Here is a 23,974-nt window from a genome sequence, read left to right on the forward strand (position 1 = left end):
TATTAAAGATCTCTACACATACCTACAATACAGACTTGTCACAGAAAATTGTTGCGAGATGGATGCTGCTAATACTCATGAATACCCAAACAGAATAAAATAACAAAGTGGGTAACTAATAAAGTTTGCCGTTTTTTACCATTTCACCAACCTCTAGACCATCTGCAACAACCAGAAAAAAGCCAAATAACATGAGCACGATCACGCAACATGTGTTTTAACAGAAAAGCAAGACCATGCACCTCAGAAAGATGTGATAATTACAGAATGAGAGGCCATACTTGCTAGTTTTATTGCCCCTGTCCACAACAGTGATGCTACTCGGAAATACCACACCTGTTTTCACTACCCAGGTATACATCAGAAACAAGGGTCTGCTGAACATAATACCCTTCTTCACATTTGTAAGCAATACACATTACTTGAAAAACTGTTTTAAAAGCAAGACTGCTCCTTTGGCTCTATTTACATCATAGTTAAATTAACATCAGCTGTGAAAATGATGGGTGAGTGAGGTTAAATTCCAATTCTCTGTCTCATGGGATTTTAAATAGGCAAATTCAGTAGGGGGTGGATGTTAATTCACATGTATGGGCAAAGAACCAGACTGTTGTACATGCTCAGTGTTCTTCAAAGGTCTGCTGTCGTGAGGCAAGGGGTTTTTTACTTAGTACAAGAATAATCAAGCTAAGCTTAAGACTCTGAAGGACAATCACTATGATAAACATTAACTCAGTTGCGTGCATCACAACCAGCCTCTCCAAGCAATGCACACTACGCATGCCGTACACCAATATAAAGCAACACATTACGAGTCAAAGGGGATTTGAACATTAAGTTTTTTGGGTTTCTGCACCATAACTTAAAAAGCAAATACCCCCAGGCTGCGAGGCGCGGCCGAGGCGTTCAGTGCCGGCAACCCGGACAAGCGCGGAGTTCGTACCCGCAGGCCTGGCGGGCCCGCAGGCCGCCGCCCGCCAAAGCGCTTCACCCGCTGCGGGGAAACGCTCCCCTTCTGCGGCGCGGGCACCCCAGCCCGTCCTGCTCTGCCCCTCTCTGACCCCGTCCCGCGGTACGAGCTCCTCACTGCCCTCCACACGGGTGTCACCGCTCACCCGGCCCGAGCTCCGCGGTTTCCCCCCCCCCGGCGACCTCCTCCCGACCCGTGGTGCGGCGGGGCCGCCTCGGCCTCAGAGCCCAGCCCGCCCGGCGCGGGGGCCACGAGCGGCGGCAGCAGCACCGAGGGTGGGTGCGGTGTCTCCCGGCCGGCGCCCGCCCGCGCTCCCGCGTCTCCCCGCCGTGACGCGCTGGCACCGGGCACAGGCGCCGCGGCCCCCGCCCGGTCCCGGCGAAGCCGCGGGGACACGGCGGAGCGCTCCTCCCTCGCCGCTCGCCTGCCCACCCCGCACGTCCTTCCCCAGTCAGCCCCTTCCTCCCGCTCCCCAGAGCCTTTTCCTCTCCCCCTGTCTCCTCCTCCTCTTCCCCCCACCCCCCCATTTTAAGGTAACTCCCAGGAAACGTGCAAACCTGTAATTTTTACCTTCTTTGGCTTTTTTCCTCCTCGCCAGCGTGCCGCCGAGCTTGCCCAGGAAGGAGTCATCTTTCTTTCTGGACGGGGGAGATTTCGGGGTGGGGGACTTGGGTGAAGAAGGAGACTTCTGGGGGGAGGTTGCCATGATAGCCCAGCCGCCGCGGGCGCTCTGGGATGGAGGAGACGGGTCCGAGGCCTCGATGCCGTGGGAGGCTGCTCCCGGCTCTGAACGGAAGCGGAATTATTTCAAGCATTTGAGGCAGCTCCTGCTCCGCTCTCCCGGCTCTCCCGCTCCTTCCCTCCCTCCCGCCCGCCCTCCTGCCCGGCACGGCCCGGCCCGCTCCCCTTGCACGGCTCCCAACGCCGCCGGCCCCCTCCTCAGCCCAGCGCTCCCCACACACCACCCTCAGCGCCACGGCCGCCCAACGCCACCCCCGGCTCAACGGCCCCCTCCTCAGCCCAACGGCCCCCTCCTCAGCCCAACGGCTGCCAAACGGCCACCCGCCTCCTCAGACCAACGGCCCCCTCCTCAGACCAACCGCCACCCAACGGCCACCTCACTTTCTCAGCCCAACAGCCTCCCCTTCAGCCGCTCACCAGCCCCTCCTGAGCCCACTGGCTGCCCAAAGCCCCCCACCAGCCCCTCATTAGCACAATGGCTTCCCCTCCTCAGCCCAATGCTGCCCGTACCTGTCTCTGCCCCTCTCAGGGTCCTCATTTCACTTCCCTACAGCAGCTGGTCCCTCCGGCTCAGGAAAAGGGTGCTTCACACAGCCGGGTACCGGCAGCCAAGCTGGGCCTCAAGGAGGGCTGCAGCCCCTGGGTGGTGTGAAGGCCACGCTCCCCTCCCGGCTGAGGGACCCACAGAGTTTTGGGTGGCTGGCTGTACACAGAGGCACAGGACAGTGGCTCTCCCCATGCTCTGTCCACCTCTGCGCTGCCCTGCAAGAGCTGGTCACTAACTGAGGCTGGCTGGTCAAAAGCACCAGTGTAGGTGTCCACGTGCTGGTTAACACAGGTGCCAAAAGAGAAACACGGGGACCCAGGCTCAGCTCAGTTCATCCATAACTATTCGTAAGTGAAGGCTCTGGAAGAATGCAGGGGTGACAGCTGCAAGCAGATGTTTCTGCACTCTGCTGTCAACACCAACAGAAAAGGACTAAAGAAGTAGTAAAGTGTGACTAAATAGTTTTGTGCGAAGTTAAAGTTCAAGCTTACTACATACATTTCAATCTTGAGCACTCTTTGCAAAGCAGCTCTTCTGCCTGTCGGTTTCAGTTCCATCTGTGGTCAGAGGTGCTGGAAATCTACATATCCACTTCTACAAAAGAATCCAACAGTTGTAGTCAGAGCACTATAAAACCCAGTGGGAAAGAAAGGTGGCTTAGCACAATAGATTGCCTATACCAATCCTGCTTTGATTTGCAGATGAGTAGGTGAAGAGAGAAGTATATTTAAAACTGATAATTTGCTGTGACTGGTTCAGTAGGCACCCAGGACTGGAACAGCAATAATGTCATCTGGATGCACTGCTTTCACTTACCACTTAATCACTCGATTAACAATTCAGGCAAAAAGCCACACACACTTCATGCAAATATCTAGCTATCCATTAGGCGCAATAAGTGAAATGAAATTACCATGAGGATATTTCTAAATCAGCTAATAATTGTTGTGTTTTTACAAGCTGGTAACGTTGGTTAGCTGATGAGGGCTAGACATCAATGCGTATTTGTTGCATGCAGTTAGTATATGCTCTAGAGAAAAGCTTTATTCATCCATATCGCCATCAGTTAAAAGCAGGAATGAACCCAAGCCGTTAGCACAATCTCTCCTTTCCCTGTGTTTGCTCTCTGGCTTGTTGCACCAACTGCGTTTTGAGGCTGTACACAGAACAGTCCGACTTTCACATATTATTCTCTTCTCATGGAAGTGCTGCTCACACAGTGTATGGATTAGGAGATGAACAGTTTTGAATAATTTTAAAGAATATAACAAAAGGCTTTTCAAAAGAAGAAGAAATAAACATGTCAAGCCCTTTTTTATATGCATGTGAATATGTGGCATTCACAAACAGAGCAATGACCCAAGTGAATCTCCATTTGAACCCAAATGGCCATACGCAGATGTCAACATAGGATTCTGTGGGCACTGCAGAAGAGACAGCATTTTGGCAAGCACGATTTGTACCGCTATGTTTGTGTTATAGACGGAAAGAACAAGCCAGATACCTCATGAACAGTGACGGGTGCTGGGTTGTATAGTGTGGGGAAAGTCAGAATACAACATGGATTTGCCAAGTCTCAGGCAGCATAGCTGAAAAGACCCAGCATCTTTCTTTCCTATTTCACTGCACTCAGCATAAATAAATTAATGACAAATGCAATATTACTTATTTAATAGCCTCATGAGCTATAAGTGTTTCACATCACAAGGAGAAAATAAAAGTAAACTTAAAGTGTTTAAAATCAACTTTATCAGATCTGGAAACACAAACACTGCGTGCTTTAAGTAATGACGCTAAAGCAACAGGCAGACTTAAGTTTACTGGAATTTTTTGTAGGTTTCCTTCAGAATTTATTTGCAGTTCACTGGGTATAACATTATTGCAGGGTTTTTCCACTTAAGATGTTTCTCTTTGAGGATAGTTACAACATTTTTTTCCCTGGATCTTAAATTTAGAACTATATATACAACATTTTTCTTTTGATCGGGGAATATATATGGACATACGACCTTAAATTAATATTGTATTCAGCACAAAAGGCTTTATAGATGCACTCGAGGTCTAACTTATGGCAGATATAGGAATGTTGATTTTAAATGACTAGCTCTTATTTATACAGTATTTTAACCACAAATAAAAACTGCATATAAATTCAGCAGGGATTTTTGTTTGGCCAGGTTTTTGCCCTGCTTTATATTTGGTAATTGAATACTTTCATGATCATTCTCAGTGATCCCACGCATGGGACACAGGCTGCGTTCAGGCCAGCCCCGCTGCATCTGGCTTAGAAACAGAAATCTGGAGCCGACCACGAGAGCTCTCACCATGCTCCCTGTCAGCGCCTTGTTCTCACAGATGAGCCAACCAGTAGCTCATATTAATTGTATCCTGATCACATATATACTATTGCCAGGCAATAAAAGAGGGCTAAATTCACGTATTCAGATAATTCCTATCCACCTGCATATCTGTCCATGCACACCTGTTTTTTATTTATTTTACTGTGAGACTCGGAATTATCACGAACAGTCTTTCTTCCTGAATGAGGCAGAAGAGGTAGGGTATGTAATATACTGACCATGGCCTAGGCTAGTAAGAAAGAGTACTTACTGCAGCAGCCAAGCTGGTTAGGGTCGTGCAATACATATTAATTTGTCCTGGAGTTTTCTCCGTATGTTTTTCTGCTCCAGCCTTTTGACCATTTGGTCATTTAAAGATTGGAAGTAGAATTTTCAAAAATCTTTTATCAACCCACTGCTATTGCTGTGATTGCCTACAGTAGCAACCTTCACTGACTTCAGGAAGAACAGAACTAGACCAAAGTCTACCCTTCTTATTTTTCTAAGTACTTGCGGTCAGCCTTCTGCTGACCTGCCAGTTCTGTGTGGTTAACTGCTGAACGTGCCGACCCGCCCTGAGTAATAGTTAACAGCACATGAAAAGAGCCTGCTTAGAAAAGAAGGCATTTCCTTACAGGTTTCTTTGCAGATGTTTACATCTATATCGTGATTGGGATTTTCCTAGGCGTGCCCCAAAACGCCTGGAGATAACAGCTCTGGCAGGACCTGGTGCTCCTGCATGTCTCCATGGCAAGACACCCAGGTGCCTGCTCCCTCGGGTGAGGTAAGGTCATGGCCAACGCCAGCACCCCAGGAGCCTGGGAAGCACGAGCTGCCTCCAGCCTTGTCCGGCAGGGAAAGTAGTTTTGAGTTTCTTTCAGGAAGCCCCACTCTTCACATGGCTGCAGGCAGCAGCTGCCTCTCGTGCTGCTGAGAGACAGGGAGCAGAGCAAAGCACAGCCATACCTGGCAGGCGTTTGTACATCCACATCTCTCACTCCATACCCATTCAAGAAAGTTTATATTATACATCCCAAAGAACTTTGCTGCATGTGATTTCATACTCTAGAAGACAGGCCCAGAGGCCACATTATAACAGTGGAAAGCATCAATATCAGGGGTAGAATGGCTCCAAATTTTCATTGCCACCATCATCTAAATCTCATACTTGAGGATAAATTAGTTTCCAGCTCACCGAGTGAATTTAAGATTGAGCATGTGCTTATGCTTGAATTTAAAATAGAGCTATGCTTTCTACTCAAATTGCAGCTTCTTTGGGATAAGAATTTTCTCTTTAAATAAATAATATAACAAATAATAAAGTAGTTTCATAAAGGTACTGGAGTATTTCCAACCAGGTTCTTTAAAAGTACAATGTATTTTTTGTTGTACATCAAGGAGCAAAAAAGATAGACTAAGATGCAATGTGGAAAAATGTACATGAAAGATAAAAGGTAACATTGTATACAGTCACAGAGATTATTTTCAAAATTGCAAAGGAAGGAAAGTGAGTTTTAAGCTTTTCAGTAAGTTGAGGACATCATCCTAGCATTTAATGCTTTTGGTACTGTGTCATTCCATCAATCAGTTATTTATAAATACTGGACCAAGTTTACTTGCATTTACATCTGGCCTTGTTGAGATAGTTTTAGGGGAAAAAAAAATGTTGGTTCGTTTTCCTAATAAGCTTTATTTGTGCCCTTCACTTGTACCTGTAATTTTGCAGATTTGTGTTACATGAATATCCCAGCAAGCACATTGCTGGCACACAGGGCTATCAGATCTCTTTCTGTAGTTCATTAGAGCCAATAGAAGAAACCACAATTTGTTTATAAATATCAAGCAAAGAGCTTTAGGTGAAATCCAGAAAATACCTTACTCATTACAAAGTATTTGCCAAGACCTAGATTCATGAGATGTGGCTGCCATGAAGACTGCAGGGACAGTATTGACATGCTAATCTGGCAAACCCATCATGCTAAACTATGTCAAAACTCTATGGTCCATGCAAAACCAAGCAGGGACAGCTTTAGATCTTAGCAGCAGCAGAGTCTTAAAAGATGTACAGAATCTCCAATCTGCTAAGCCACATCCTGTTACTTGCTCAAGCAGGAAAGAAAACAGACTATATCGTTCTGGAAAGAATCTGCTAAAGTAAAGTGAAATTCTCAGTTGAACTCACATACACATTAGACTAAACAGCAGAGGTTTTAAGGCACAAGACTTCTAATTTTGTTGCCTGTGCCCAGAGAAACCTGGCCAAATACTGTAAAAATCAGTGAGGCATTCCTTTACCTTGGAGGCAAATGGATTGATCTTGAGTTAAATAATGGCTTACAACATCTTCTTCCTGAGCTTCTTGTCCGACTGGATTTCTTTAGACCTATAATCGTTTGAAGTTAACTGCAAGGTTTTGAACATGGATAAAAGTCTGTTGTATTACTTCCAATAAACCCAGCAGGCTGGTAATTACTGTGCAGTCCTGAGAACTTCTGTCTGGTATTACCAGAGGAGTCGCCACCATGCCCATCTGCCTCTGAGACACACAAGATGAAAAGGAAAGGACATGACAGTAGAATAAAAACCTCAGTTCAAATATGCCAGAAATTACCTTGACCTCTGAAGAGAAGCAGCTGTCCATCTGTCCTCTGAAGAGAACTATCAGTCAGTTGGAGTCACTGAGCAGGGTAGAACTGTGCAGGCACTAACACAAGCCCAAATCTCGCTTATCCACTTCTCTCATCCCAAGTAGCACATTGTCTTGCTCTGTAAGTCTCTCCCACCGGTAAAATGCAACAAAATGAGATGACCTAGTAGAGGTTAGTGGAATTTGAAAATCAGCAGTTAAGGTTTTGATCACCAACTCTTAGTGTTCCATGTGGTGACATTTTTCCTTCAAGTCTTTAGGGAGCTGTTATAATTTGTATACCATGCCTAAGGAAATGAGGTGGTGAATTCCTATGTAAAAATGTGAGGAAGTAGTTGATTTCATGGAGTTTGCAACACCGTGTGTTAGAGTTGCATGCCCTGTAACTTCAGTGTGTCATTATTCCTAAAATATAAAATGAATCTGTGAACTGCAAGATGGTGTGATTTACTTACCAGTATATGAATTAAGAAACTGATAAAATTTCTTATCTATAGATCTTTCCTAGACACACATTATTACATTGTAGATACCGGTGGAGAGAAATTACTATGGAAATGATTGAGGGAATTCCAAGACTGAGATATAATTTTATTTTTCTTCGAATGGAAAATTGCTCACATCTTGTGCATTTAGACATAGTCAATACACTCCAGCACATCCCATTATAGCCAACAATGACAGTGCCAAGGACTTAAAAATGAACAAATCTATTATAAGTTAGTGAGTCAATTTACAGAAGAGATTGAGCAGCAAGAAAATTCATAACCAAACCAGTGTTTAAATACATTTCTAATACAAGCCAACCATATTAAATTGACCTGTGAGCAGTGCACATAGCTTATCTTTTTTTCGGTCCTTTTTACACTCACAATATATGAAGACCTGGTTTAGATGACTTAGGAGTGTCTTATTTTTCTAAATCACCCGCATAGTTCACTTTTTTGTCTAATCTTGTGCAGTACTTAATATCAGGCAGGACAGCAGCAGCCTGACAGGTTTTCCCACCCAAGAGTGGACATACAGGACACCTGCAGTTTTGGGTGGACCATGTGTTACGACTGCATGACATCCAGAAAAGTATCTTTTCACGAAGAATAATTTTGAGGTCCATAAAATGCTGATGGCCCTCAGCTTCTGTTGACTCTAGTACTCTCAGTAACTCAAATCTTGGGGGCTGAGAGTGCCCGCTCGCATTGGTCTCCTCCTCAGGAGTAGGGGCATCACGTTTCTCTGAGGCTGCCCTTCCTCTTCCTCTTTGTATGGCAGCAGCACTAAGGTGAGTGGACATTTTAGATTGTAAAAGTCAGGTGAAAAAACCCGCAATCTTTGACTGGTATGACTGAGGTTTCTGTGCTGAATTCCTGTCTTCTGCAAAGTGCTAAGAAGTTTGCTTTAAAACTTTTTAAAAATACCTTGAAAGCATTATGACTCTCTGTTTTCTACAGAGAACTGGGCTAGATGTTCTAGACAGTCTTGTGTGGGATTACATGAGGCTTCTGGGAACAGTGAGGAAATCCAGAAATTTTCTCCACAAAGCTGGAAATACCAGGAGATCTCAACAGAGAAAATTAAAATATTTGTTGCTGCCCTGCCTGTTCCTACTTTGTGTCAATCTTAAGTAATAGAGTTAGTTTTAAAATCAGTCACTGCAATCCATCTCAATAAGAATGTAACTGAAGATCAAGTGTGCTTAGCCTGAAAACGACAGGGAAAAAAAGTCTGGTAGTAATTTTGGAACACGTTCAGGGATTCTGCTATGTCTTTCCACTGAGATGAAAAATAAATTACATTGTTGAAGCCCTACATGCTATGTTTTAAGGGTATCCCTTCACGTGATGGTAACTGAGAACACTGTTTACTATGCACAGATTTACTTATACGTAGCTGTTAGAAATACACATTTATCAATCAAAATCAGAGACAACATCCAAACCGTAGAATATAACCAGACACTCTAATCCTCTTTAAACAGTCAAATAAATATAAATACATAAATATTGCAAAACAATAGTATATTCCTTGCACCAATAGAGATGTATTATTTATCTGTTCTCAATAGTAAAATCTTGCTTTGATTTTTAGAAAGGGTATTTTAAATTTCTTACAATACAGCAAAATCTGAAGATCATTCATAAATTACTGTGACAGGATCCAGCATGTCTCGTACCCTACGAGTACTTACCAAAAGGTTTTTTGAATTTAAAGCTTTGGTAACATGAACGCTTCTGGCTTTGGCTGTACCACAGGCACCTGCTGCAAATTAGCACCATTCACAAAATAATGAGAACATCAAATTTTCTCAGAGCACGAGGTAAAATGATCTTCAAAAAGAAACAGTCTCGCAGTTTCTCCTTGTTTTTTCAGTTTGAAAATATAGTGCATCATACATACAGTTGGGAATACTACCAATCTTAAATTGCAGAATTATCTCAGATTTAAGAAAGTATTTAAATTACATTGAATACTAAGAGGAATTTCTGCACATCTGCTTTGCCAATATCTACAGATGTATGTGCAAAAAAGACAGGAGATAGTTCCTTTAAGTGAAAAACATGCATATAAATTCTTGAGCAGCAAGATGAATGTAGCTTAAATATACCTGTAACATTTTCCATCAAGTGTTGACATGAACAAGTTCAACATTTTTTTGCAACCCTTTTGAGGAATTATTCTCAGGGAGATCTTTAACTGCTATACCACTCATCACATCCTGTGATACTATTTGAGACGTATTTTATCACGCAATTGTAAAGCAGTTAGTCTGGATTACTATTTTTAAACTACCATTTAGCATAGTTTAGAAAAGACCTTAATCTGTGACATACAAAAGCTTTTCTGAGCATGTAACAGTTTTAAGGGTAGGCACCCCTTTGACAATCCCTTACCATTTTACAAAATGTAGGGATTTAATATTGCTTTAACTTCTTGTTCAAAAATACACAGTGCACTAAAACTTACAAATACTTGGAAAATTAATTTGACATTGCATTTGCAGTAGTTTTAATGAGTGCTTCTATGCAGTTACTAGTCAAACGACCCTTCCTGCACTAGAAACAAAAATTAACCTCATTTTATATGAGATGCTTGCTTTCTGACCTTTAAATAGTTCAACATGGGTTGGCTGTGCCCAAGTAGTAACAAAACCACATACAGATTCAGACAAAAAGATGGAGCAATGCTGTGTCAAAAATACTAAATCATGTCATCATGTTTCTCAACAACTGTGTTCTCAGCATTAAAATAAAATTCCAGGAAAACAACAGAACTGATTTCCTTTTCACGGACCCAGATGCCCATCAGACATGCAAATTCAGTCCTATGCCATATTTCGGCGATCCTTTAAGCTGACAGTGAAATGTCTCGCTTCAGTATGAGCAAAAGAAGGGCTTAGGAGCCTTTGGTAACAAAATAACTTGTTTCCCAAATAAACTGTGATTAAATTTGGGCTCCTTTATTTTTCAGAAGACTATCTCTACAAATATTTGTGAAGACTGTGAAGATACCATTGAAATCCTGTTTATTTGCATGTGGCTGTTTAAATCCTGCTCAGCTGATAGCCTCTAGATAATACAATGCTTTCAAAGTGCCGGTCGTCTTCTTTTTCTTTCGCTCTTTGCTCCTCTAAGGTAGACATGAGTTTGTCCCTTTCTTCAATCACTTTCATCACCTCAGTGAAAATTTCATCCTCCTCATTCAGATCCATCTCTTCTTTAAGGCTGTCTAAAAGATCACAGAACAAAAGGTTAAAATCCAGATCACTCTGTTGTTATGCTTTGCATTTTAACTGTCGGTGTAAAGGTTGAATTAATATTATAGTCAATAACAATTAAGTCAGTAGCAGTTAATATTTTTCATGTTACAGCTCAGGGGAAATTTCTCCTTCATTTAGGCCATCTAAGGTTGACCATTAAGTTTCCTAATGTCTTAAGTAGATCTCTTAGCAAAACTTAGACTGGAAGGGACAGGAAGAGCACTACTTGTTTATAAAAAGGTTTAAGCTGGGTTTTAAATTTAATTTATAAAAGGTAAAAAGGCCAACCATGAAATGTAGTACCAAATGGAAAGTATTTTCCAGAAAATGTTATGAAAACTGCTGTCACTTAAAATCCCTGTGCTTAGAACACAACAGGATATTTTGGGGTATTCATTGCTATATAACTCCCCTTCTCCCTGCATTCCTCCTCCCCATCCTCTCTTTTCTAATACCAAATGAAAGGACAAGCCCAAATTGTAATCCCAAGCACCTAAAAGCAGTTCCAAAGTACTGCAGTAACCACTGATGCCACAGCTAACATAAAAGCAGATAACCTCCTCTGTGCTTAGGTGGTTGAAGAAATTACTTTCCATTGCTGCCCATCATCTCACGTTAGCTGGATGTTGCTGCCTGCACAGTGCAGTTAATGGAATTACATGTGCGAGTGCTTCTGATCCAGCTCTAGACAGGTCAGTTTAGCTGCCTTCACTAGAAGCCAGATCAGAAGCTCTCACAAGTTGCATTTTGCTGGCTGAGCTGCACTCACAGAAGAGCATGGGAGGAAGAGCCTCAAGCCACTCTGGTCCTTTTTGGAGCAAGCAGGGACTCATAGGGTCATGGTCTATCACTGTGGGCTGCAGCATACTCTCCCCTTTGACTTACCATCAATGGCCATTTTCTCCCTCAGCTTTTGTTCCAACCTGCTTTGGTGGTCCTCCAATTCTAGCTCTTGGGCTCTAGGCACAATTAAGAAAAAAAAAAAAATAAAGAATAAGCTTTTTTTCCAATAAAGATAAATATGTTAATATTATTTCAACCATGAGATTCTGTGTTCTGTTTATCCAAGCTTTTCTCCTCATGGGCAGTCAAGGCTAAAATCTTTGCCTGTGCCTATGTTGCCACAGCAATGCCAGAAGCACCACTACCACCTTTTGCATTATGGATCAGATTAAGTTCCCTCATACATCACAACACTTCAGGCTTGAAGCAGCTGTACTTCGTTGGTGGCACCCACAATGAGTGGACTGAGCACTCCCACACACAAAGGGTCTGACCAAGGACATCTGAAGGGAAAAGAAGATGTTTGGCCCCTGACAGCATGAGCACAGCTGGGGAGAAATTGGGGGCAGGCAGAGCTGGCAGCTGGGCTGCAGGTCGGCACGCAGGGCAGGGGCTGGCTGAGCGATATGGCAATGATAAATGGCAATGAGCAGCCTGCACTGGTGTGAAATCCAGGGGTGAGCAATGACTGCTGCAGCTCTCATCACCTTCCCATATTGCCCAGAAATAGTGGAGAAAATAGCTCAGAGTCACCTCTGCCTGCCTGCTGAGTGTGTTTCCAAGGAGGTGAGGTGAGGGAGCTGCAGCCGATATTGTTTCCATTAACCACAGACAGTGGCATCTGAGACGATTTTTATTTGCTTGGTGTATCTGCTTGTTTCATCACTGTAGTGAATTCCTAGATCATTTCTCCTATGTCCAATAAAATCTGAGATAAACTTGTCAGACTATTTTTCTTCCACAGGAGAAAGTGCCCCAGTGTTAACTAACCACACGTTATATAAAGGCAGAACATCTATATGCTGTACTGGTTTAGAGTACTGTATCGGATTTAAATAATTGAAACACTCAGAGGGAAGGATGAGGAGGGCTCAACTGAAAATCTGTGTTCAAAACAGATTGTAGCTATTCTGGGTACATTTATTCCAAGACGATCTAAACCTGCAGCATGCAGCAAAGTGTTCAGGTATAACGAGAGTACAATTTTCACCTCTCCCCTCCCTATCTTTGGTACTAATGCTTGTCCTTACTTACATAATGAGGAGCTGAGACTCATAACGCATTAATTTATTCTTCTCCAGGACCAGCTCAAACCATTCATGTAGCATCTGAGTTTCATCCTTTGTGCTTGAATCTGTTTAAAATAGTAGAATTAAGTATGCAGTATCGGCTTTCCTTCCAATGCTCTTACAACTGTAGTTCATAATTTTTAAGCCTTGATGAGTCCAAATGGAGATTTTTTTATTTCTTCATGTAACTCACATCAGTAACGTCTGCGTATGACATTCTTGTCTACATTTGTTTGAATGTTGTAGTTTATTACAGATAAGATGCGTTAGATTAAAACCATTTTTGTTTTGGAAATTAAGGTTTTTCTTTCGAGCGAAGATATAGACTTTTTTAATGGGCACTTTTTCTTTCTCTTAGTTCTGCCTTTGATAACATAGTTTCTCTGTTGATAGTGGACTCCAGCAGCTGAACTGTATGTATAATTGGCAAGCCCATTAACAAAATCAGACTTTAGGATGTACACGCTGGCAAGCATCAGCTTAGCCCCTGCTTGCAGTGGGCATCAGACACACAATAAAATCCTCTACAAATTTCCATTCATTTGCCAACTGGCCTCTAAATCTACATATGCTTTGAATGACAGGAAAGGCTGCGGGACATGACAAATCTATTATTACTGGGTGGTAGGCACTGTGCAGACATGAAACACGAGATGGTCTCTCTCCCAGAATGCTCACAGCTTGACTCTGCCTTGTTGAAGAAGAGGTCAATTTCTCTTTCATCAGGTGAGGGCCTTTGCTGCTCCTAAAATGCTTGGCAAAGAACCACCCCTGGGTGTTTTCAGTGGCAAGTCAGAGCATGTATGTATTTATTTTCCTTGATGTCATTTTCAACACACTCATCACTTCACATGTTCCATTCATTTTCTTCACAGAACAAAACCAGCCCACCACCCTTCAGCAGAACAGCAGCAGCAGCGCTGCCAACACGCGTCCCACAACATCTGCTCTGTCCATCTGCCCTCCGTTGCTGCAAAACAGTGACCACTTGCAGAAGGCAAATATCTTACACTACCTCAGGTTGAGGCAACAGTTCAGGTGACACCCCCTTCAGAAGCACAAAACCAGCAGCCAGCCCATGCTCCTGCCTCAGCTCGTGGTGGTTACACACCCACCATGGGACAGGCAGAGCTGGGACAAAGCAAAAGGAGGTGCTCCTGGCAGGTAGGGCAATGCAGTGCTCCTCTCCTCAGTCCTTATATCACACTGCTAGACGACCAGGCATCAAATCCCCATGAACCAGCGTGGCTGTTTTCTGTGGATGGAGACTTACATGATTGCTCCTGGTTTAAGAGGACTTCACCTTTATTTCAGACGACCGAGAGTGCTGAAATTTAAGCCCAAAGGTCTCAGGCTCAAGCTTCAGAGATCAGAGTCACAAGACTATCATTAAACTAGGTTACGAAGTGGAGAGATAGTTCGAGTCCTGCATGGATTGGCAGCATTTTGGATGCTCTTCTGTTGTCATTTTGAAATGCACTTTGTCCTCAGCCCCAGGAATTACCGTCTTGCCTCTATTGCTTCAGCTGTCCCTCATTTTAGTGACAAAATAGATTTGACTCCATTGAAGAACAGCAGTTCATGGACCATCTCCTGTGGGCAGTAATGATCTCACCCTTTAGCAATCTTCCTGAGCAGGAGGGAAATCGCTGGGTGTTTGAGATCGGTGCCCATTTGCGTGCCTTCATCAGGCCCTGTCACCAAGACAGCCTGGGTCACCTCCTGCCAGCATCAGAGGAATTACATGGGTCCCCAGGCCGAGGACAGGAGTCACGCCGGTTTGGGTGCATTTCTGTGTTTTCTCATCGGGATTTGACCCCAGTCGGGGGTTAACATGAAACAGGAAGATAAAACAGCAGGAGAGGGCAAAGAAATCTGCCTGATTCCGTTAAATCTTGGCAGTAATGGATGTGTTCCTGTGGGATCCTGAGGTCAGCAAGCAGTGATAAACTTCTCAGAGTCACTGCTGGAGCCGTTCTCACTGGGATGTGTCAATGGTAGCTTCTCACAGATTCAGTGCAGGGATGTGGCATTTGTATGCAGAACCTTAGGTCTTCATATGCCACCATCAGAAGTTATCATCAAAATTTGATTTATCTTACTGTCAGAAAAAACACTGCAATTGCGGGTAGGCGTATGTCCTGAACACACACAGAGGGTTACTATGTCTTGTTTGCCATTTTCTCTATAAGGCAAAAATATTCTATTTTTTCTAATGTTTCCTCTTTACACTCTAAAATCTCTAAATCTCTGACAAAGAACTGTGTATCCTAGGTTGACTGAGGTAGGCAAAGAGTAACGCACTTTGCAAAAATGCAAGTCATTTTAGCAGAAACCTCAGTGCAAGGTGAAATTAAAATAGCCCTTGTTTTTTCTCCTTTTCATCCCACGGAATGCCCCCCAAGAGTCCCCAGGGACAATTTTTTCCCTGAGCTTTTCAAATGTTTGCTAATATTATAATAATGTTAATAGTTATTCAAGTCTGATGGACTGCTTTATGCCTTCCAAGGGCAGAACAAGCCAATGAAGTATTTTGCATGACACAACACGACAGATCTGTTTAAAGGTTAGAGGGAAAACAGCTTGTGAGTTTGTTTTGTGAGCCTGGTTTTTTTTTCTTAAAGGATTGCTGTAAACCACCCTGGTTTACCTAAGTCTCCTCTAACCTAGGTCCCGTTTGAAAGTCAGATATTCTTCTAAGTGCATTGTGGCTGTTTCCATATTCTTCAGTGTTGGGGGAATGACAGACTGCGGAGGAGCATTTACTGAGTACTGTTCTCAAAACTTCAACCTTTGGTTTTCCAGAGTGATGCTAATGCTGTTCCTCTATACAGCCATCACACAGAAAGGGGGTTTGGCCAGTTTGCTCCTTTTTAGGAACAGCTAAACCTCATATTCCTTATTCCTACAGATTTTCAACAGATCTCTATTACCTCTGTTGTAAGGTCTGAGAGGCCCTGGATATCCTCCTTATGAAATTAAAAATTAGCTGCAACTTGTGCAGGTATTTGTTCACCTTCCAAAACATGGAGAGATTTGTTAATGTTCTCTCAACACAGATTTTCATCTTTACCATCATTTGTCATCATTTGTTTAGTCAGCTGATCAGTTATGCTAATTTCAGTGGAAAACATGTTTTGAGATTTTTATTTCTGTATTTTCTGGTAGGCAGAAGATCTCAATAAGCTTCCACAAATGTCAATGGAAAACAAAGTGATGGTACATTACTGATTTATTATTTAGTATTTCGAACCAGAAAAAAGGGAATAACAGGCATGAAAAATTATTCATAGGACTGATATTATGTCTTTTTTTAAGTGCATGAATAGTTGTCACTACAATTAGAAGATCATTGAAGCCTCATTTTGCTCATCAGTCTTCATGGCAGTCATTTCACACCCACACATGTTCTCTTCTAATTCAGTTGAGGAGCTAATGAATAACTCCCCCTAACAAAGGGGCCATTCATCCCAGGCTTACAGAATTATTAGAGGAGAGTTGCGTAAATGTCACTGAAGACTAGTGTTTGCAGGCCTGTCTCTAAATTTGGTTATTCACAACCTTTGCTGCTCAATATTATTGCTGAACTGTGATCGTTTTCTAATTACCTTAATAATACCTATTAAATCACTTGAATTACATAAGCGCAGACCTGCTTAAATACAACTTAACCTAATAAACACTGGTCATTCATTAAACAATAATGCTCATTATTTTTAAGAAGGTTGAACAGAATATTAAACTCACTGATTCCTGCATCATTACACATACATTATTACAAGCAACAAAGCACTCCAGTTTTGTTTGGGAAACTTACAGCTTCATGCTTTTGCACCAGAAGAGTTATTGAGACACAGCAACATCCTACATTTCAGTATCTGCCCTATTTGTAACTGGCCAGCTACACACAAACAATCAACAGGGATAAAAAAATAGTACTTTCACCTTAATGAGGGCAATCCAATTACTAAGGATGAGAAGAGAATGAGAAACATCAATCTCTTGGCAGGCAGCCCTCTTTAGGAAATGTGATTGTCAAAACAGCAAAAACAAGAGGTGGCTCTAGGCCATTTATTCTGGTATTCAGTGTCTATCCCAAGAGCTAGAAGCTCTTGTCCCCTATATTTTTGATGTTTCCAAAAAACAACCACCCTTATACAACTCAGCAGTAAAGAAAAAAGGTAGCACTCCAAATCCTCAAAGTCTTTTTAACAGGCTTTCTCACAGGTGGTAGGATGGGGGCCATTTGATGACAGGTTATGTTTTCATTTAAGAAAAAGTATTCTAGCCTTTTAAATAACATTTGAAATAGGTTGACACTATGAAATATAGGAAATTAGTTAACAAATATGAAAGGTTGGGGAAATGCTCTCTTGCTGAACTGGTTAATTCAGTGTTGGAATAGGGAAGATAACTGCTAAGAAATATGGCATTAAAAAAGCCATCATGTAGAGATAGTGCTGGGCTGCCTAGCTAAGACAACAACAAGATCAGATGCCAAAACATATCCAGGTTTTCCGTGTTGTGCAACTGCCTGTCACAGAAAGCATGAGGTTCAGCTTTCTGAAACAGAGGTAAAGATAGGTTTGCAATCGGGCTGTCAGCTCCTATCAGCACAGAGCCACAGCCCCCTCTGAAGTCCCTTACACACGTGATCCACACCCTCATCTGTGTTTTGAGCCTGGCAGGAGCCCCTAGATGTCCCATCCCTCTGCAGAAGCTCTCCCCAGCTTCCCCCATGAGCACCGTGAGCACTGGTCAGACTGGGCTGGCGGGAAGACGCCGCAGTCCTGGGTGCTTGGGACTTGTTGGTTCAGGCCGGCGACAACCTGTTCTCCAACTGGGGCCACGACAACATTCTCCGTTATCTTCCACCCATAGGGGGAAAGGCTGAGGGGTTCAGGGCTGCGTGCCTGTGTGCTGCTGTGGCCACCGGCTCTAATCGTGTTAATGGCATTTCACACTCCGGGAGAAGTCATTAAGGACTCTGTTACTAGGCACGAGTGCTGCTGACTTGGTAACTGAGATACAGCTCCTGGAAACCGCACTGGTTCCCTCCAGAAGACGAAATAAAGCTCAGGATGAGATTTTTAGAAAATGGGGAGGGGGAAATGTAGATTCAGGTTCAATAGCAAGGCAAATAATACCACATCTGTGATAGCCAACAGAAACTTACAGCATTCAGTGTAAAGGTGCTTGAGGTAACAGATTTTGACCAAAAAGATAAGCAATTTGTTCTTTCAGTTACTCTTCCATTTCAGATTTTGCACTCAGCTCTTTCTATGGCAATCATTAAAAACCCTCTGACTTTTAAAAAGGTTAAAAAACCACCACCAAACAAACACTGATTCATTTACCTGATTCTCCTCTTAGTTCTCTCTCCAGTTCAACACCAAAAATCTCCAGAGCTCTTTGTCTTTCCTCCAATTCTTCTAATTGTCGCTGGACAGCCTGCAAAATTGTAATGATATAAAAGCTACAGCAATAGCTTAAAAATTCAGAGGCAGAAGATGGTCTCAGTGGTTAGAGAAACAGCTTGAAAAGGGCTCATAGGAGTCATGGGATTTGCAAACTCACTGAGGACACCAGGCACCTAAGCAAATTAATAATTCCGCTAGGTATCTATCCGCATTTTTATGTGGGTAAACATCCTAAGTGCTAAAAAACCCCTGTTTTTCTGAACTTGAGCTCTCCCATTGTAAAACAGAGATCACAACGTTTCTATGTCTCACAAGGTGTGAGAAGTCAATACCTTACACATTCAGAGGCACGTATTCCAAGATGCTACATGAATAAAGGCCATATAAATATTGAAGCAAAGCTAGAAAGCTTTGCTAGCTATTGTGTTGTCCATGGGATTTTGGTTTTTGTTTTGCTTTTATATTTCACAAGCTTTTGACACAGGGAGGAAAGGGTCTAATAGCTAAGAAGTGATAATTCAGTGCTACTTCAGGAAGGACTTCTGCATTCACTGGTCCCTCCCCTTTTAAATAGAATTTTCAGAGGTGCCATGTGGATAATAGGCATGAAACACCTTAAAAGGTTGAACTGTCAAAAAGAGATGCTCAGCAGTTCCCATTTCAGGCTGTGTTAGGACAGACCAAGCCAAGCCCTCAGGGACAGCCTAACAAATGTGAAAAATGGTTCCAAAAGTTTGGACTTGATTATTTCCACAAAGCAGTAAAATAAGGGAAGGCATGTATGTGTCTAATTTTACCTTGAGATAATTTACAATTCTCAGACAAAACTATAAAGTAGTTGCTTTTTGGATTAAATTAGATACTATTATTTTTTCCCATGGGTTTTATTCTGTCACAGATACTATAGTAATGGGTAGATATTAGCATAGTCTAAAATTCGCTCTCTGGTTCAAACAAAAAATTTCTCTCCTTGCCAGTAATGCTTTTTGCAAAAGCAGTGATGTCTACAAAAACTGAAATTTCAGGTTCACATCTGAAAAACAACTTATTGTTTTTCTTCTTTAATGCGATTTTGGTCCAGAAATAGCAAGTGGAAGCTCCATCCAGAATTGTCCACCTGCTATAGTAATACAACAGAAGATTATGGACAATTCTGCCATCAAAAAGCCTGCTCTCTGCACTGCAATATCTTGATTACCATTACAACGTGAACTAATGAGATTAAATCTAGCTTGGGTTTCCCTGCCCCGTGCTACAGTACAGACACACACAAAAAGTGCTAATGGCCACACGAGCCATTAAGTTTTATAAATATATACATGCATATAGATAGGTATGCGTCGTGAGTGAAATAGATACACCTGAAAATTTTGCCACATGAGAGAGCCCAGTCTGAGATTAAGTCATGCAGAAGTGCATGCCCAAATCTTTGAACTGTAACTGGAAATAATAAAACATTAGCAGAGGCCTGAGATTTTTCCAGCATTTTCCAAAGAGCAGGGCCTGTACAAAGTGAAGCGACTTTGCATCATTAAGAAAATGGTTCACTTTCACTATTATGGCAGAGAGAGAACAAAACCCATTACTGTATTTTCATACCCTCCTGTAGTACATAGGGGTAACATCTGAGTCTATTACATTCTCGGGCTGATGCTATTTCCCCTTTCTATTTCTTTCCCTCTTGCTCAGTGTATTCTTCTTCTGTTCCTTACAGCCACCATCCATCTTGTTCTTTATACACAATTACAAAATTCAGATCATCTCATGGTGCACATGTGGACTTGCCATATATAGAGATGCAGGGCCCTGCCACACACATCTTCCTGCTCCTGATGTTTTGGGTGGATTTCACGGCAGAAAGCTGCATGAGGAGCGAGGGGAGGTGCAGACCCCACACTGGGTACCCCCGTCCTTGCTAGTCGCTCTTAGGAGACAAACGGGGCATCTGCAAACTACGTTTTCACCTGTGCTTTGTGAAGCCTCTTCAGCTCCTCTTGTTTAATCAATTGCTTTGTCTCCTTCTCCAGCTTCCTTCTCCTTCTGAGAGTTCTTTTTGCCTATGAAAGGGAGAGAGGGGGGAAAAATAAAAAAAGGCAATCAAAGCATAAGTATGCCATTACTGGTTTCCACAAGCCTTCCCCAGAATCACAGAACCATTGAGGTTGGGAGAGATCTCTGGAGATCATCTAACCTGACTCCCCTGCCCAAAGCAAGGTGAGCTACTGCAGGGTGCCTCAGGCAACCTAACTGGAATGAAAATGCTCGTGTAGGAATACTTCCATGCATTTGCCTACATGTTTGAAACATTACAAGCTCTTATTGTGAGTATGAACTTTATCAATAAAAGATGGCTGGATCACGAAGCTGACCATGTACATCATACCACTATACATGGCTGCAGTGGATATCACCATGATCAGGGAGGAAACCAGCCACTGGGAGTAGGAAGCTCCAGTTTAATGAAACTCAACCCATTTCTACTGCTATAGCTACTAAGTAGTAAAATTCACTTTAGATCACTTGTAACATGGTAAGAGGGATGCATCCAAAAGAAACAGCCATCACAGTGCCCTACCTGAAGCCCTATAAAACCTTCCCCAGTGCCATTTCTGTACTGCATTACAGAGGTTTTTGCCTTTCCCTGGGGCTCCCGTCGCTGCTGCCGGGAAAGCGGGGCAGCGCGGGCTGCGGGGCTGGCGACGAACCGCCTGCGCCTGCTCCGGCTTGCCCCTGACCCCAGCTCTCTAGACGTGCTTCAAGGCTGTAGTTTTCCCATTTTGGAGGAGACAGAATATACTAGGATTGTAGACAAGATAATTAAATGAAACTAACAAGTCAGGAAGCTGCTGAGCTTTTTCCCACTGAGTTTTCCCAAAGAAAAATGGTGATACCAGCAAAATAGCAGCCAGAGCTGGCACGGAAAGAAGTGCTGGGAGGCAGCTGAGAGAGACAAGGTGAGCAGCGAACGTCTGTCACAACTGAGTCACTGCTAACGCCCGGGTGTGACAGCTGCTCGGTCACCCTGTTTCTGGCAGCTGCCCGAGCAGCGCTGCCTCCCTGCCTGCTCCTGCCTGTCCTGCAGCTGCCAGAGCTGCTTCTGTCCAGTTTTCTCCCACGTCTCCCTTCTTTTTTCCATTTTGTTTAAATTTTATTGAATTCACCATAATATTATCTCACTATAGGTTGTCTTTCCTGTGACAGGAAAGATGAATTATGAATTCTGACCTCTCAGCACATCCTGACACAGACATTGGCCACACACTGCTGCGCTTCTGCCTCCTGGCGCTCTTGTTCCTCCAGAGCTGCACAACCGGGTTTCCATTCAAAGCCCCACTTTGCTTTCAGCTCGTCTCTTTTTTCAGTGAACTGCGCAGCCTCCTGCTTTGCTTACCTTTCTTTTTTTTCCTCCCCTCAAAGGCAACAAATCAAAAGGTCACCTCATACTATTAATTCCACTTACTGATATTCCTTCCACAGGAAAGAGGTAAACAAATTTCTGATGAGCTATGCAGGAAATAAAGCTCTGTTTTTTCAAATCAGGGCTGGGTATCAAGAGTTCACTCATGCTTTAACCCCACCACTGCTGCTAGTAGCTGCAGGAGCCGAGTTTGGGCTCAGAGACCCCCCACATGCAGCCGAGTTCGGGCTCCAAGACCCCCACATGCAGCCAAGTTCATTTGGCATGTAGGGTTGGGTGCAACTTCGTGGTTCATGCAGTCATGCTGATTAGGATAAACACAGCATTTTCCACACAACCTGCCTGTAGCGCCTCTGAAATGAAGTTGTTATTACCCTAAGGGAAATCTGCATCTGTTTGGTTTAATTTTTTCAATAGTTTGCTTGTTGGGATACATATTAAAGCCACTTAAGAATGCAGCTTCAAAGTGGTTTCAGTGAAACATGTCTGTTTGTCAAATTAAGACCTCTTCTGTCAGTGCTGGTGTAACCTGGGGGAATTAAAGATCCAAAGATGAAATTTTTATGTTCATCTGTCTTAAAGAGTTTTAGTAGATTTTCTCTCCATGACTTGTAACCTCCACTGATAAAACATTCCAGTCCACACTTTGAGAAATTGCTGTGTGTTTTAGATCAAAGTCATTTGATGAATCTTAAATACAATCCAGCCGAGGAAATATTGTTATTTCTGAGTCAAGGTTACCTTGTCTATTACTGAAGGCTTGGATTCAAATTCACCATCAGAGGAAGAAGTAGAATACTCAGCTTGTTGTCTGACAGGTAGGTGTGCGCATCCTAAAACGCAGGAACAAAATAGTCAGTGAAGCAAAACATACTGTTCTTTAACTTACACAGGTACTTTGCACCTGCCCTGAGTTCTAATCAGGAGCACATAGAGCAATTTGGAAATTTGGCTGACGGTATTAATTAAATTTTTGATCCGTGTCAAAAACTCTGAGTACTTTTCTTTTTCTTTTTTTTCAGGTATTACACACAAATAAATTAATTCCTTGAACACCCTGCATGTAGCATGCTGTTCTCAACGCACTCAATATTCATTAAAATGTATATCTGAAGTTAGCCATATTACTCAAATGATTGTATAAGGCTCACTATAGAGTGTAATTGAATGCAAAAAGTCTGAGCCAGCTCTTAAACAAATTACCCTTATGTGGCTTGTAGCATCTGGCACCCATTTTTACTACATGACATCTGCTCAGTGTAAAATAGTTGGCGTCAGAATGTCTGGTCATATAAAAAAATCACAAATGTAATCAGAAGCAAATGGACTAAGAGAACAAGGCTTTATCACACAGCCTCATGCAACATAAATATTTCATTAATTATGTCTAAACAAACGTCAGTTATTTTTCTGCTTTAGGAATATTATCACATCACTGAACTGTTGATTAAAATGCCATAATAAGTCAGGAAAATCCATACATCACAACAATGCACTCCATAAGGAAAACTCAAAGGCTGCCTTTGGAAGAAGCATGCTTTCAGAATTCTAAATTAAATTACATTTAATTGCAGCAATTTTATCATGCCTGTTTTTCCAGCATCTTGTTTCAACCGGGTGTAAATATTTGAATTTCTTCTTAATTTGTCTAATTCATAGCTTCATTCTCTTTATTTCAGAAAATAAAACTGCTTTTGGAACATCTGTCTCTACACTTCAACCTGTTACAGGGTTAATGATTAACAGCTGGGCAACATCTTGGAAATGTACATTACTTAAAGCTAACAGTGCTGTTTTTCTTTCTATCTGTGAGGTAACAGTTGGCCTTCTGAATGCAAGTTGTATTCAGATTAAAATCACTTCCCGTTCCCCGAGTGTAAATGTTTCTTCTCTGCCTTGTCCTGGATCCCAGTCCTGAAGCAAGACTTCTGTCTCAGGCCCTAATTTAAAATCAGAGTCCATGAAAGGTGTTTGCCCCAGGTGGTAAAGCAATGAGAGTAAATCCAAGTAATCTGAGGCAGAAATTCTGACTTGGGTCAACCGTCTCAGTTTTAGAAGCACCCAGT

General features: G+C 42.6%; 2 protein-coding genes across 2 annotated transcripts in view; both read right to left on the minus strand.

The window, feature by feature from the left end:
* The window catches only part of PARVA (parvin alpha), a 69,766-nt gene extending 67,099 nt beyond the window's left edge, over window positions 1-2,667 (minus strand). The window contains exons 1-2 of the mRNA XM_065838593.2: window positions 2,222-2,667; window positions 1,541-1,756 (exon numbers count right to left, since the gene is read on the minus strand). Coding sequence (XP_065694665.1) covers window positions 1,541-1,756; window positions 2,222-2,249 — 244 coding nt within the window. The 5' untranslated portion in view covers window positions 2,250-2,667. The remainder of the gene's footprint in view (window positions 1-1,540; window positions 1,757-2,221) is intronic.
* A 5,147-nt stretch (window positions 2,668-7,814) lies between these two features.
* Window positions 7,815-23,974, minus strand: part of MICAL2 (microtubule associated monooxygenase, calponin and LIM domain containing 2) — a 132,903-nt gene continuing 116,743 nt past the window's right edge. Inside the window, exons 31-36 of the mRNA XM_071808893.1 lie at window positions 22,650-22,741; window positions 20,455-20,547; window positions 18,428-18,521; window positions 13,036-13,135; window positions 11,884-11,957; window positions 7,815-10,967 (exon numbers count right to left, since the gene is read on the minus strand). Of these exons, the coding sequence (XP_071664994.1) occupies window positions 10,783-10,967; window positions 11,884-11,957; window positions 13,036-13,135; window positions 18,428-18,521; window positions 20,455-20,547; window positions 22,650-22,741 (638 nt within the window). The 3' untranslated portion in view covers window positions 7,815-10,782. The remainder of the gene's footprint in view (window positions 10,968-11,883; window positions 11,958-13,035; window positions 13,136-18,427; window positions 18,522-20,454; window positions 20,548-22,649; window positions 22,742-23,974) is intronic.

Source organism: Patagioenas fasciata, chromosome 5, assembly GCF_037038585.1.
Source record: "Patagioenas fasciata isolate bPatFas1 chromosome 5, bPatFas1.hap1, whole genome shotgun sequence".
In the NCBI taxonomy this organism is placed as follows: domain Eukaryota; kingdom Metazoa; phylum Chordata; class Aves; order Columbiformes; family Columbidae; genus Patagioenas; species Patagioenas fasciata.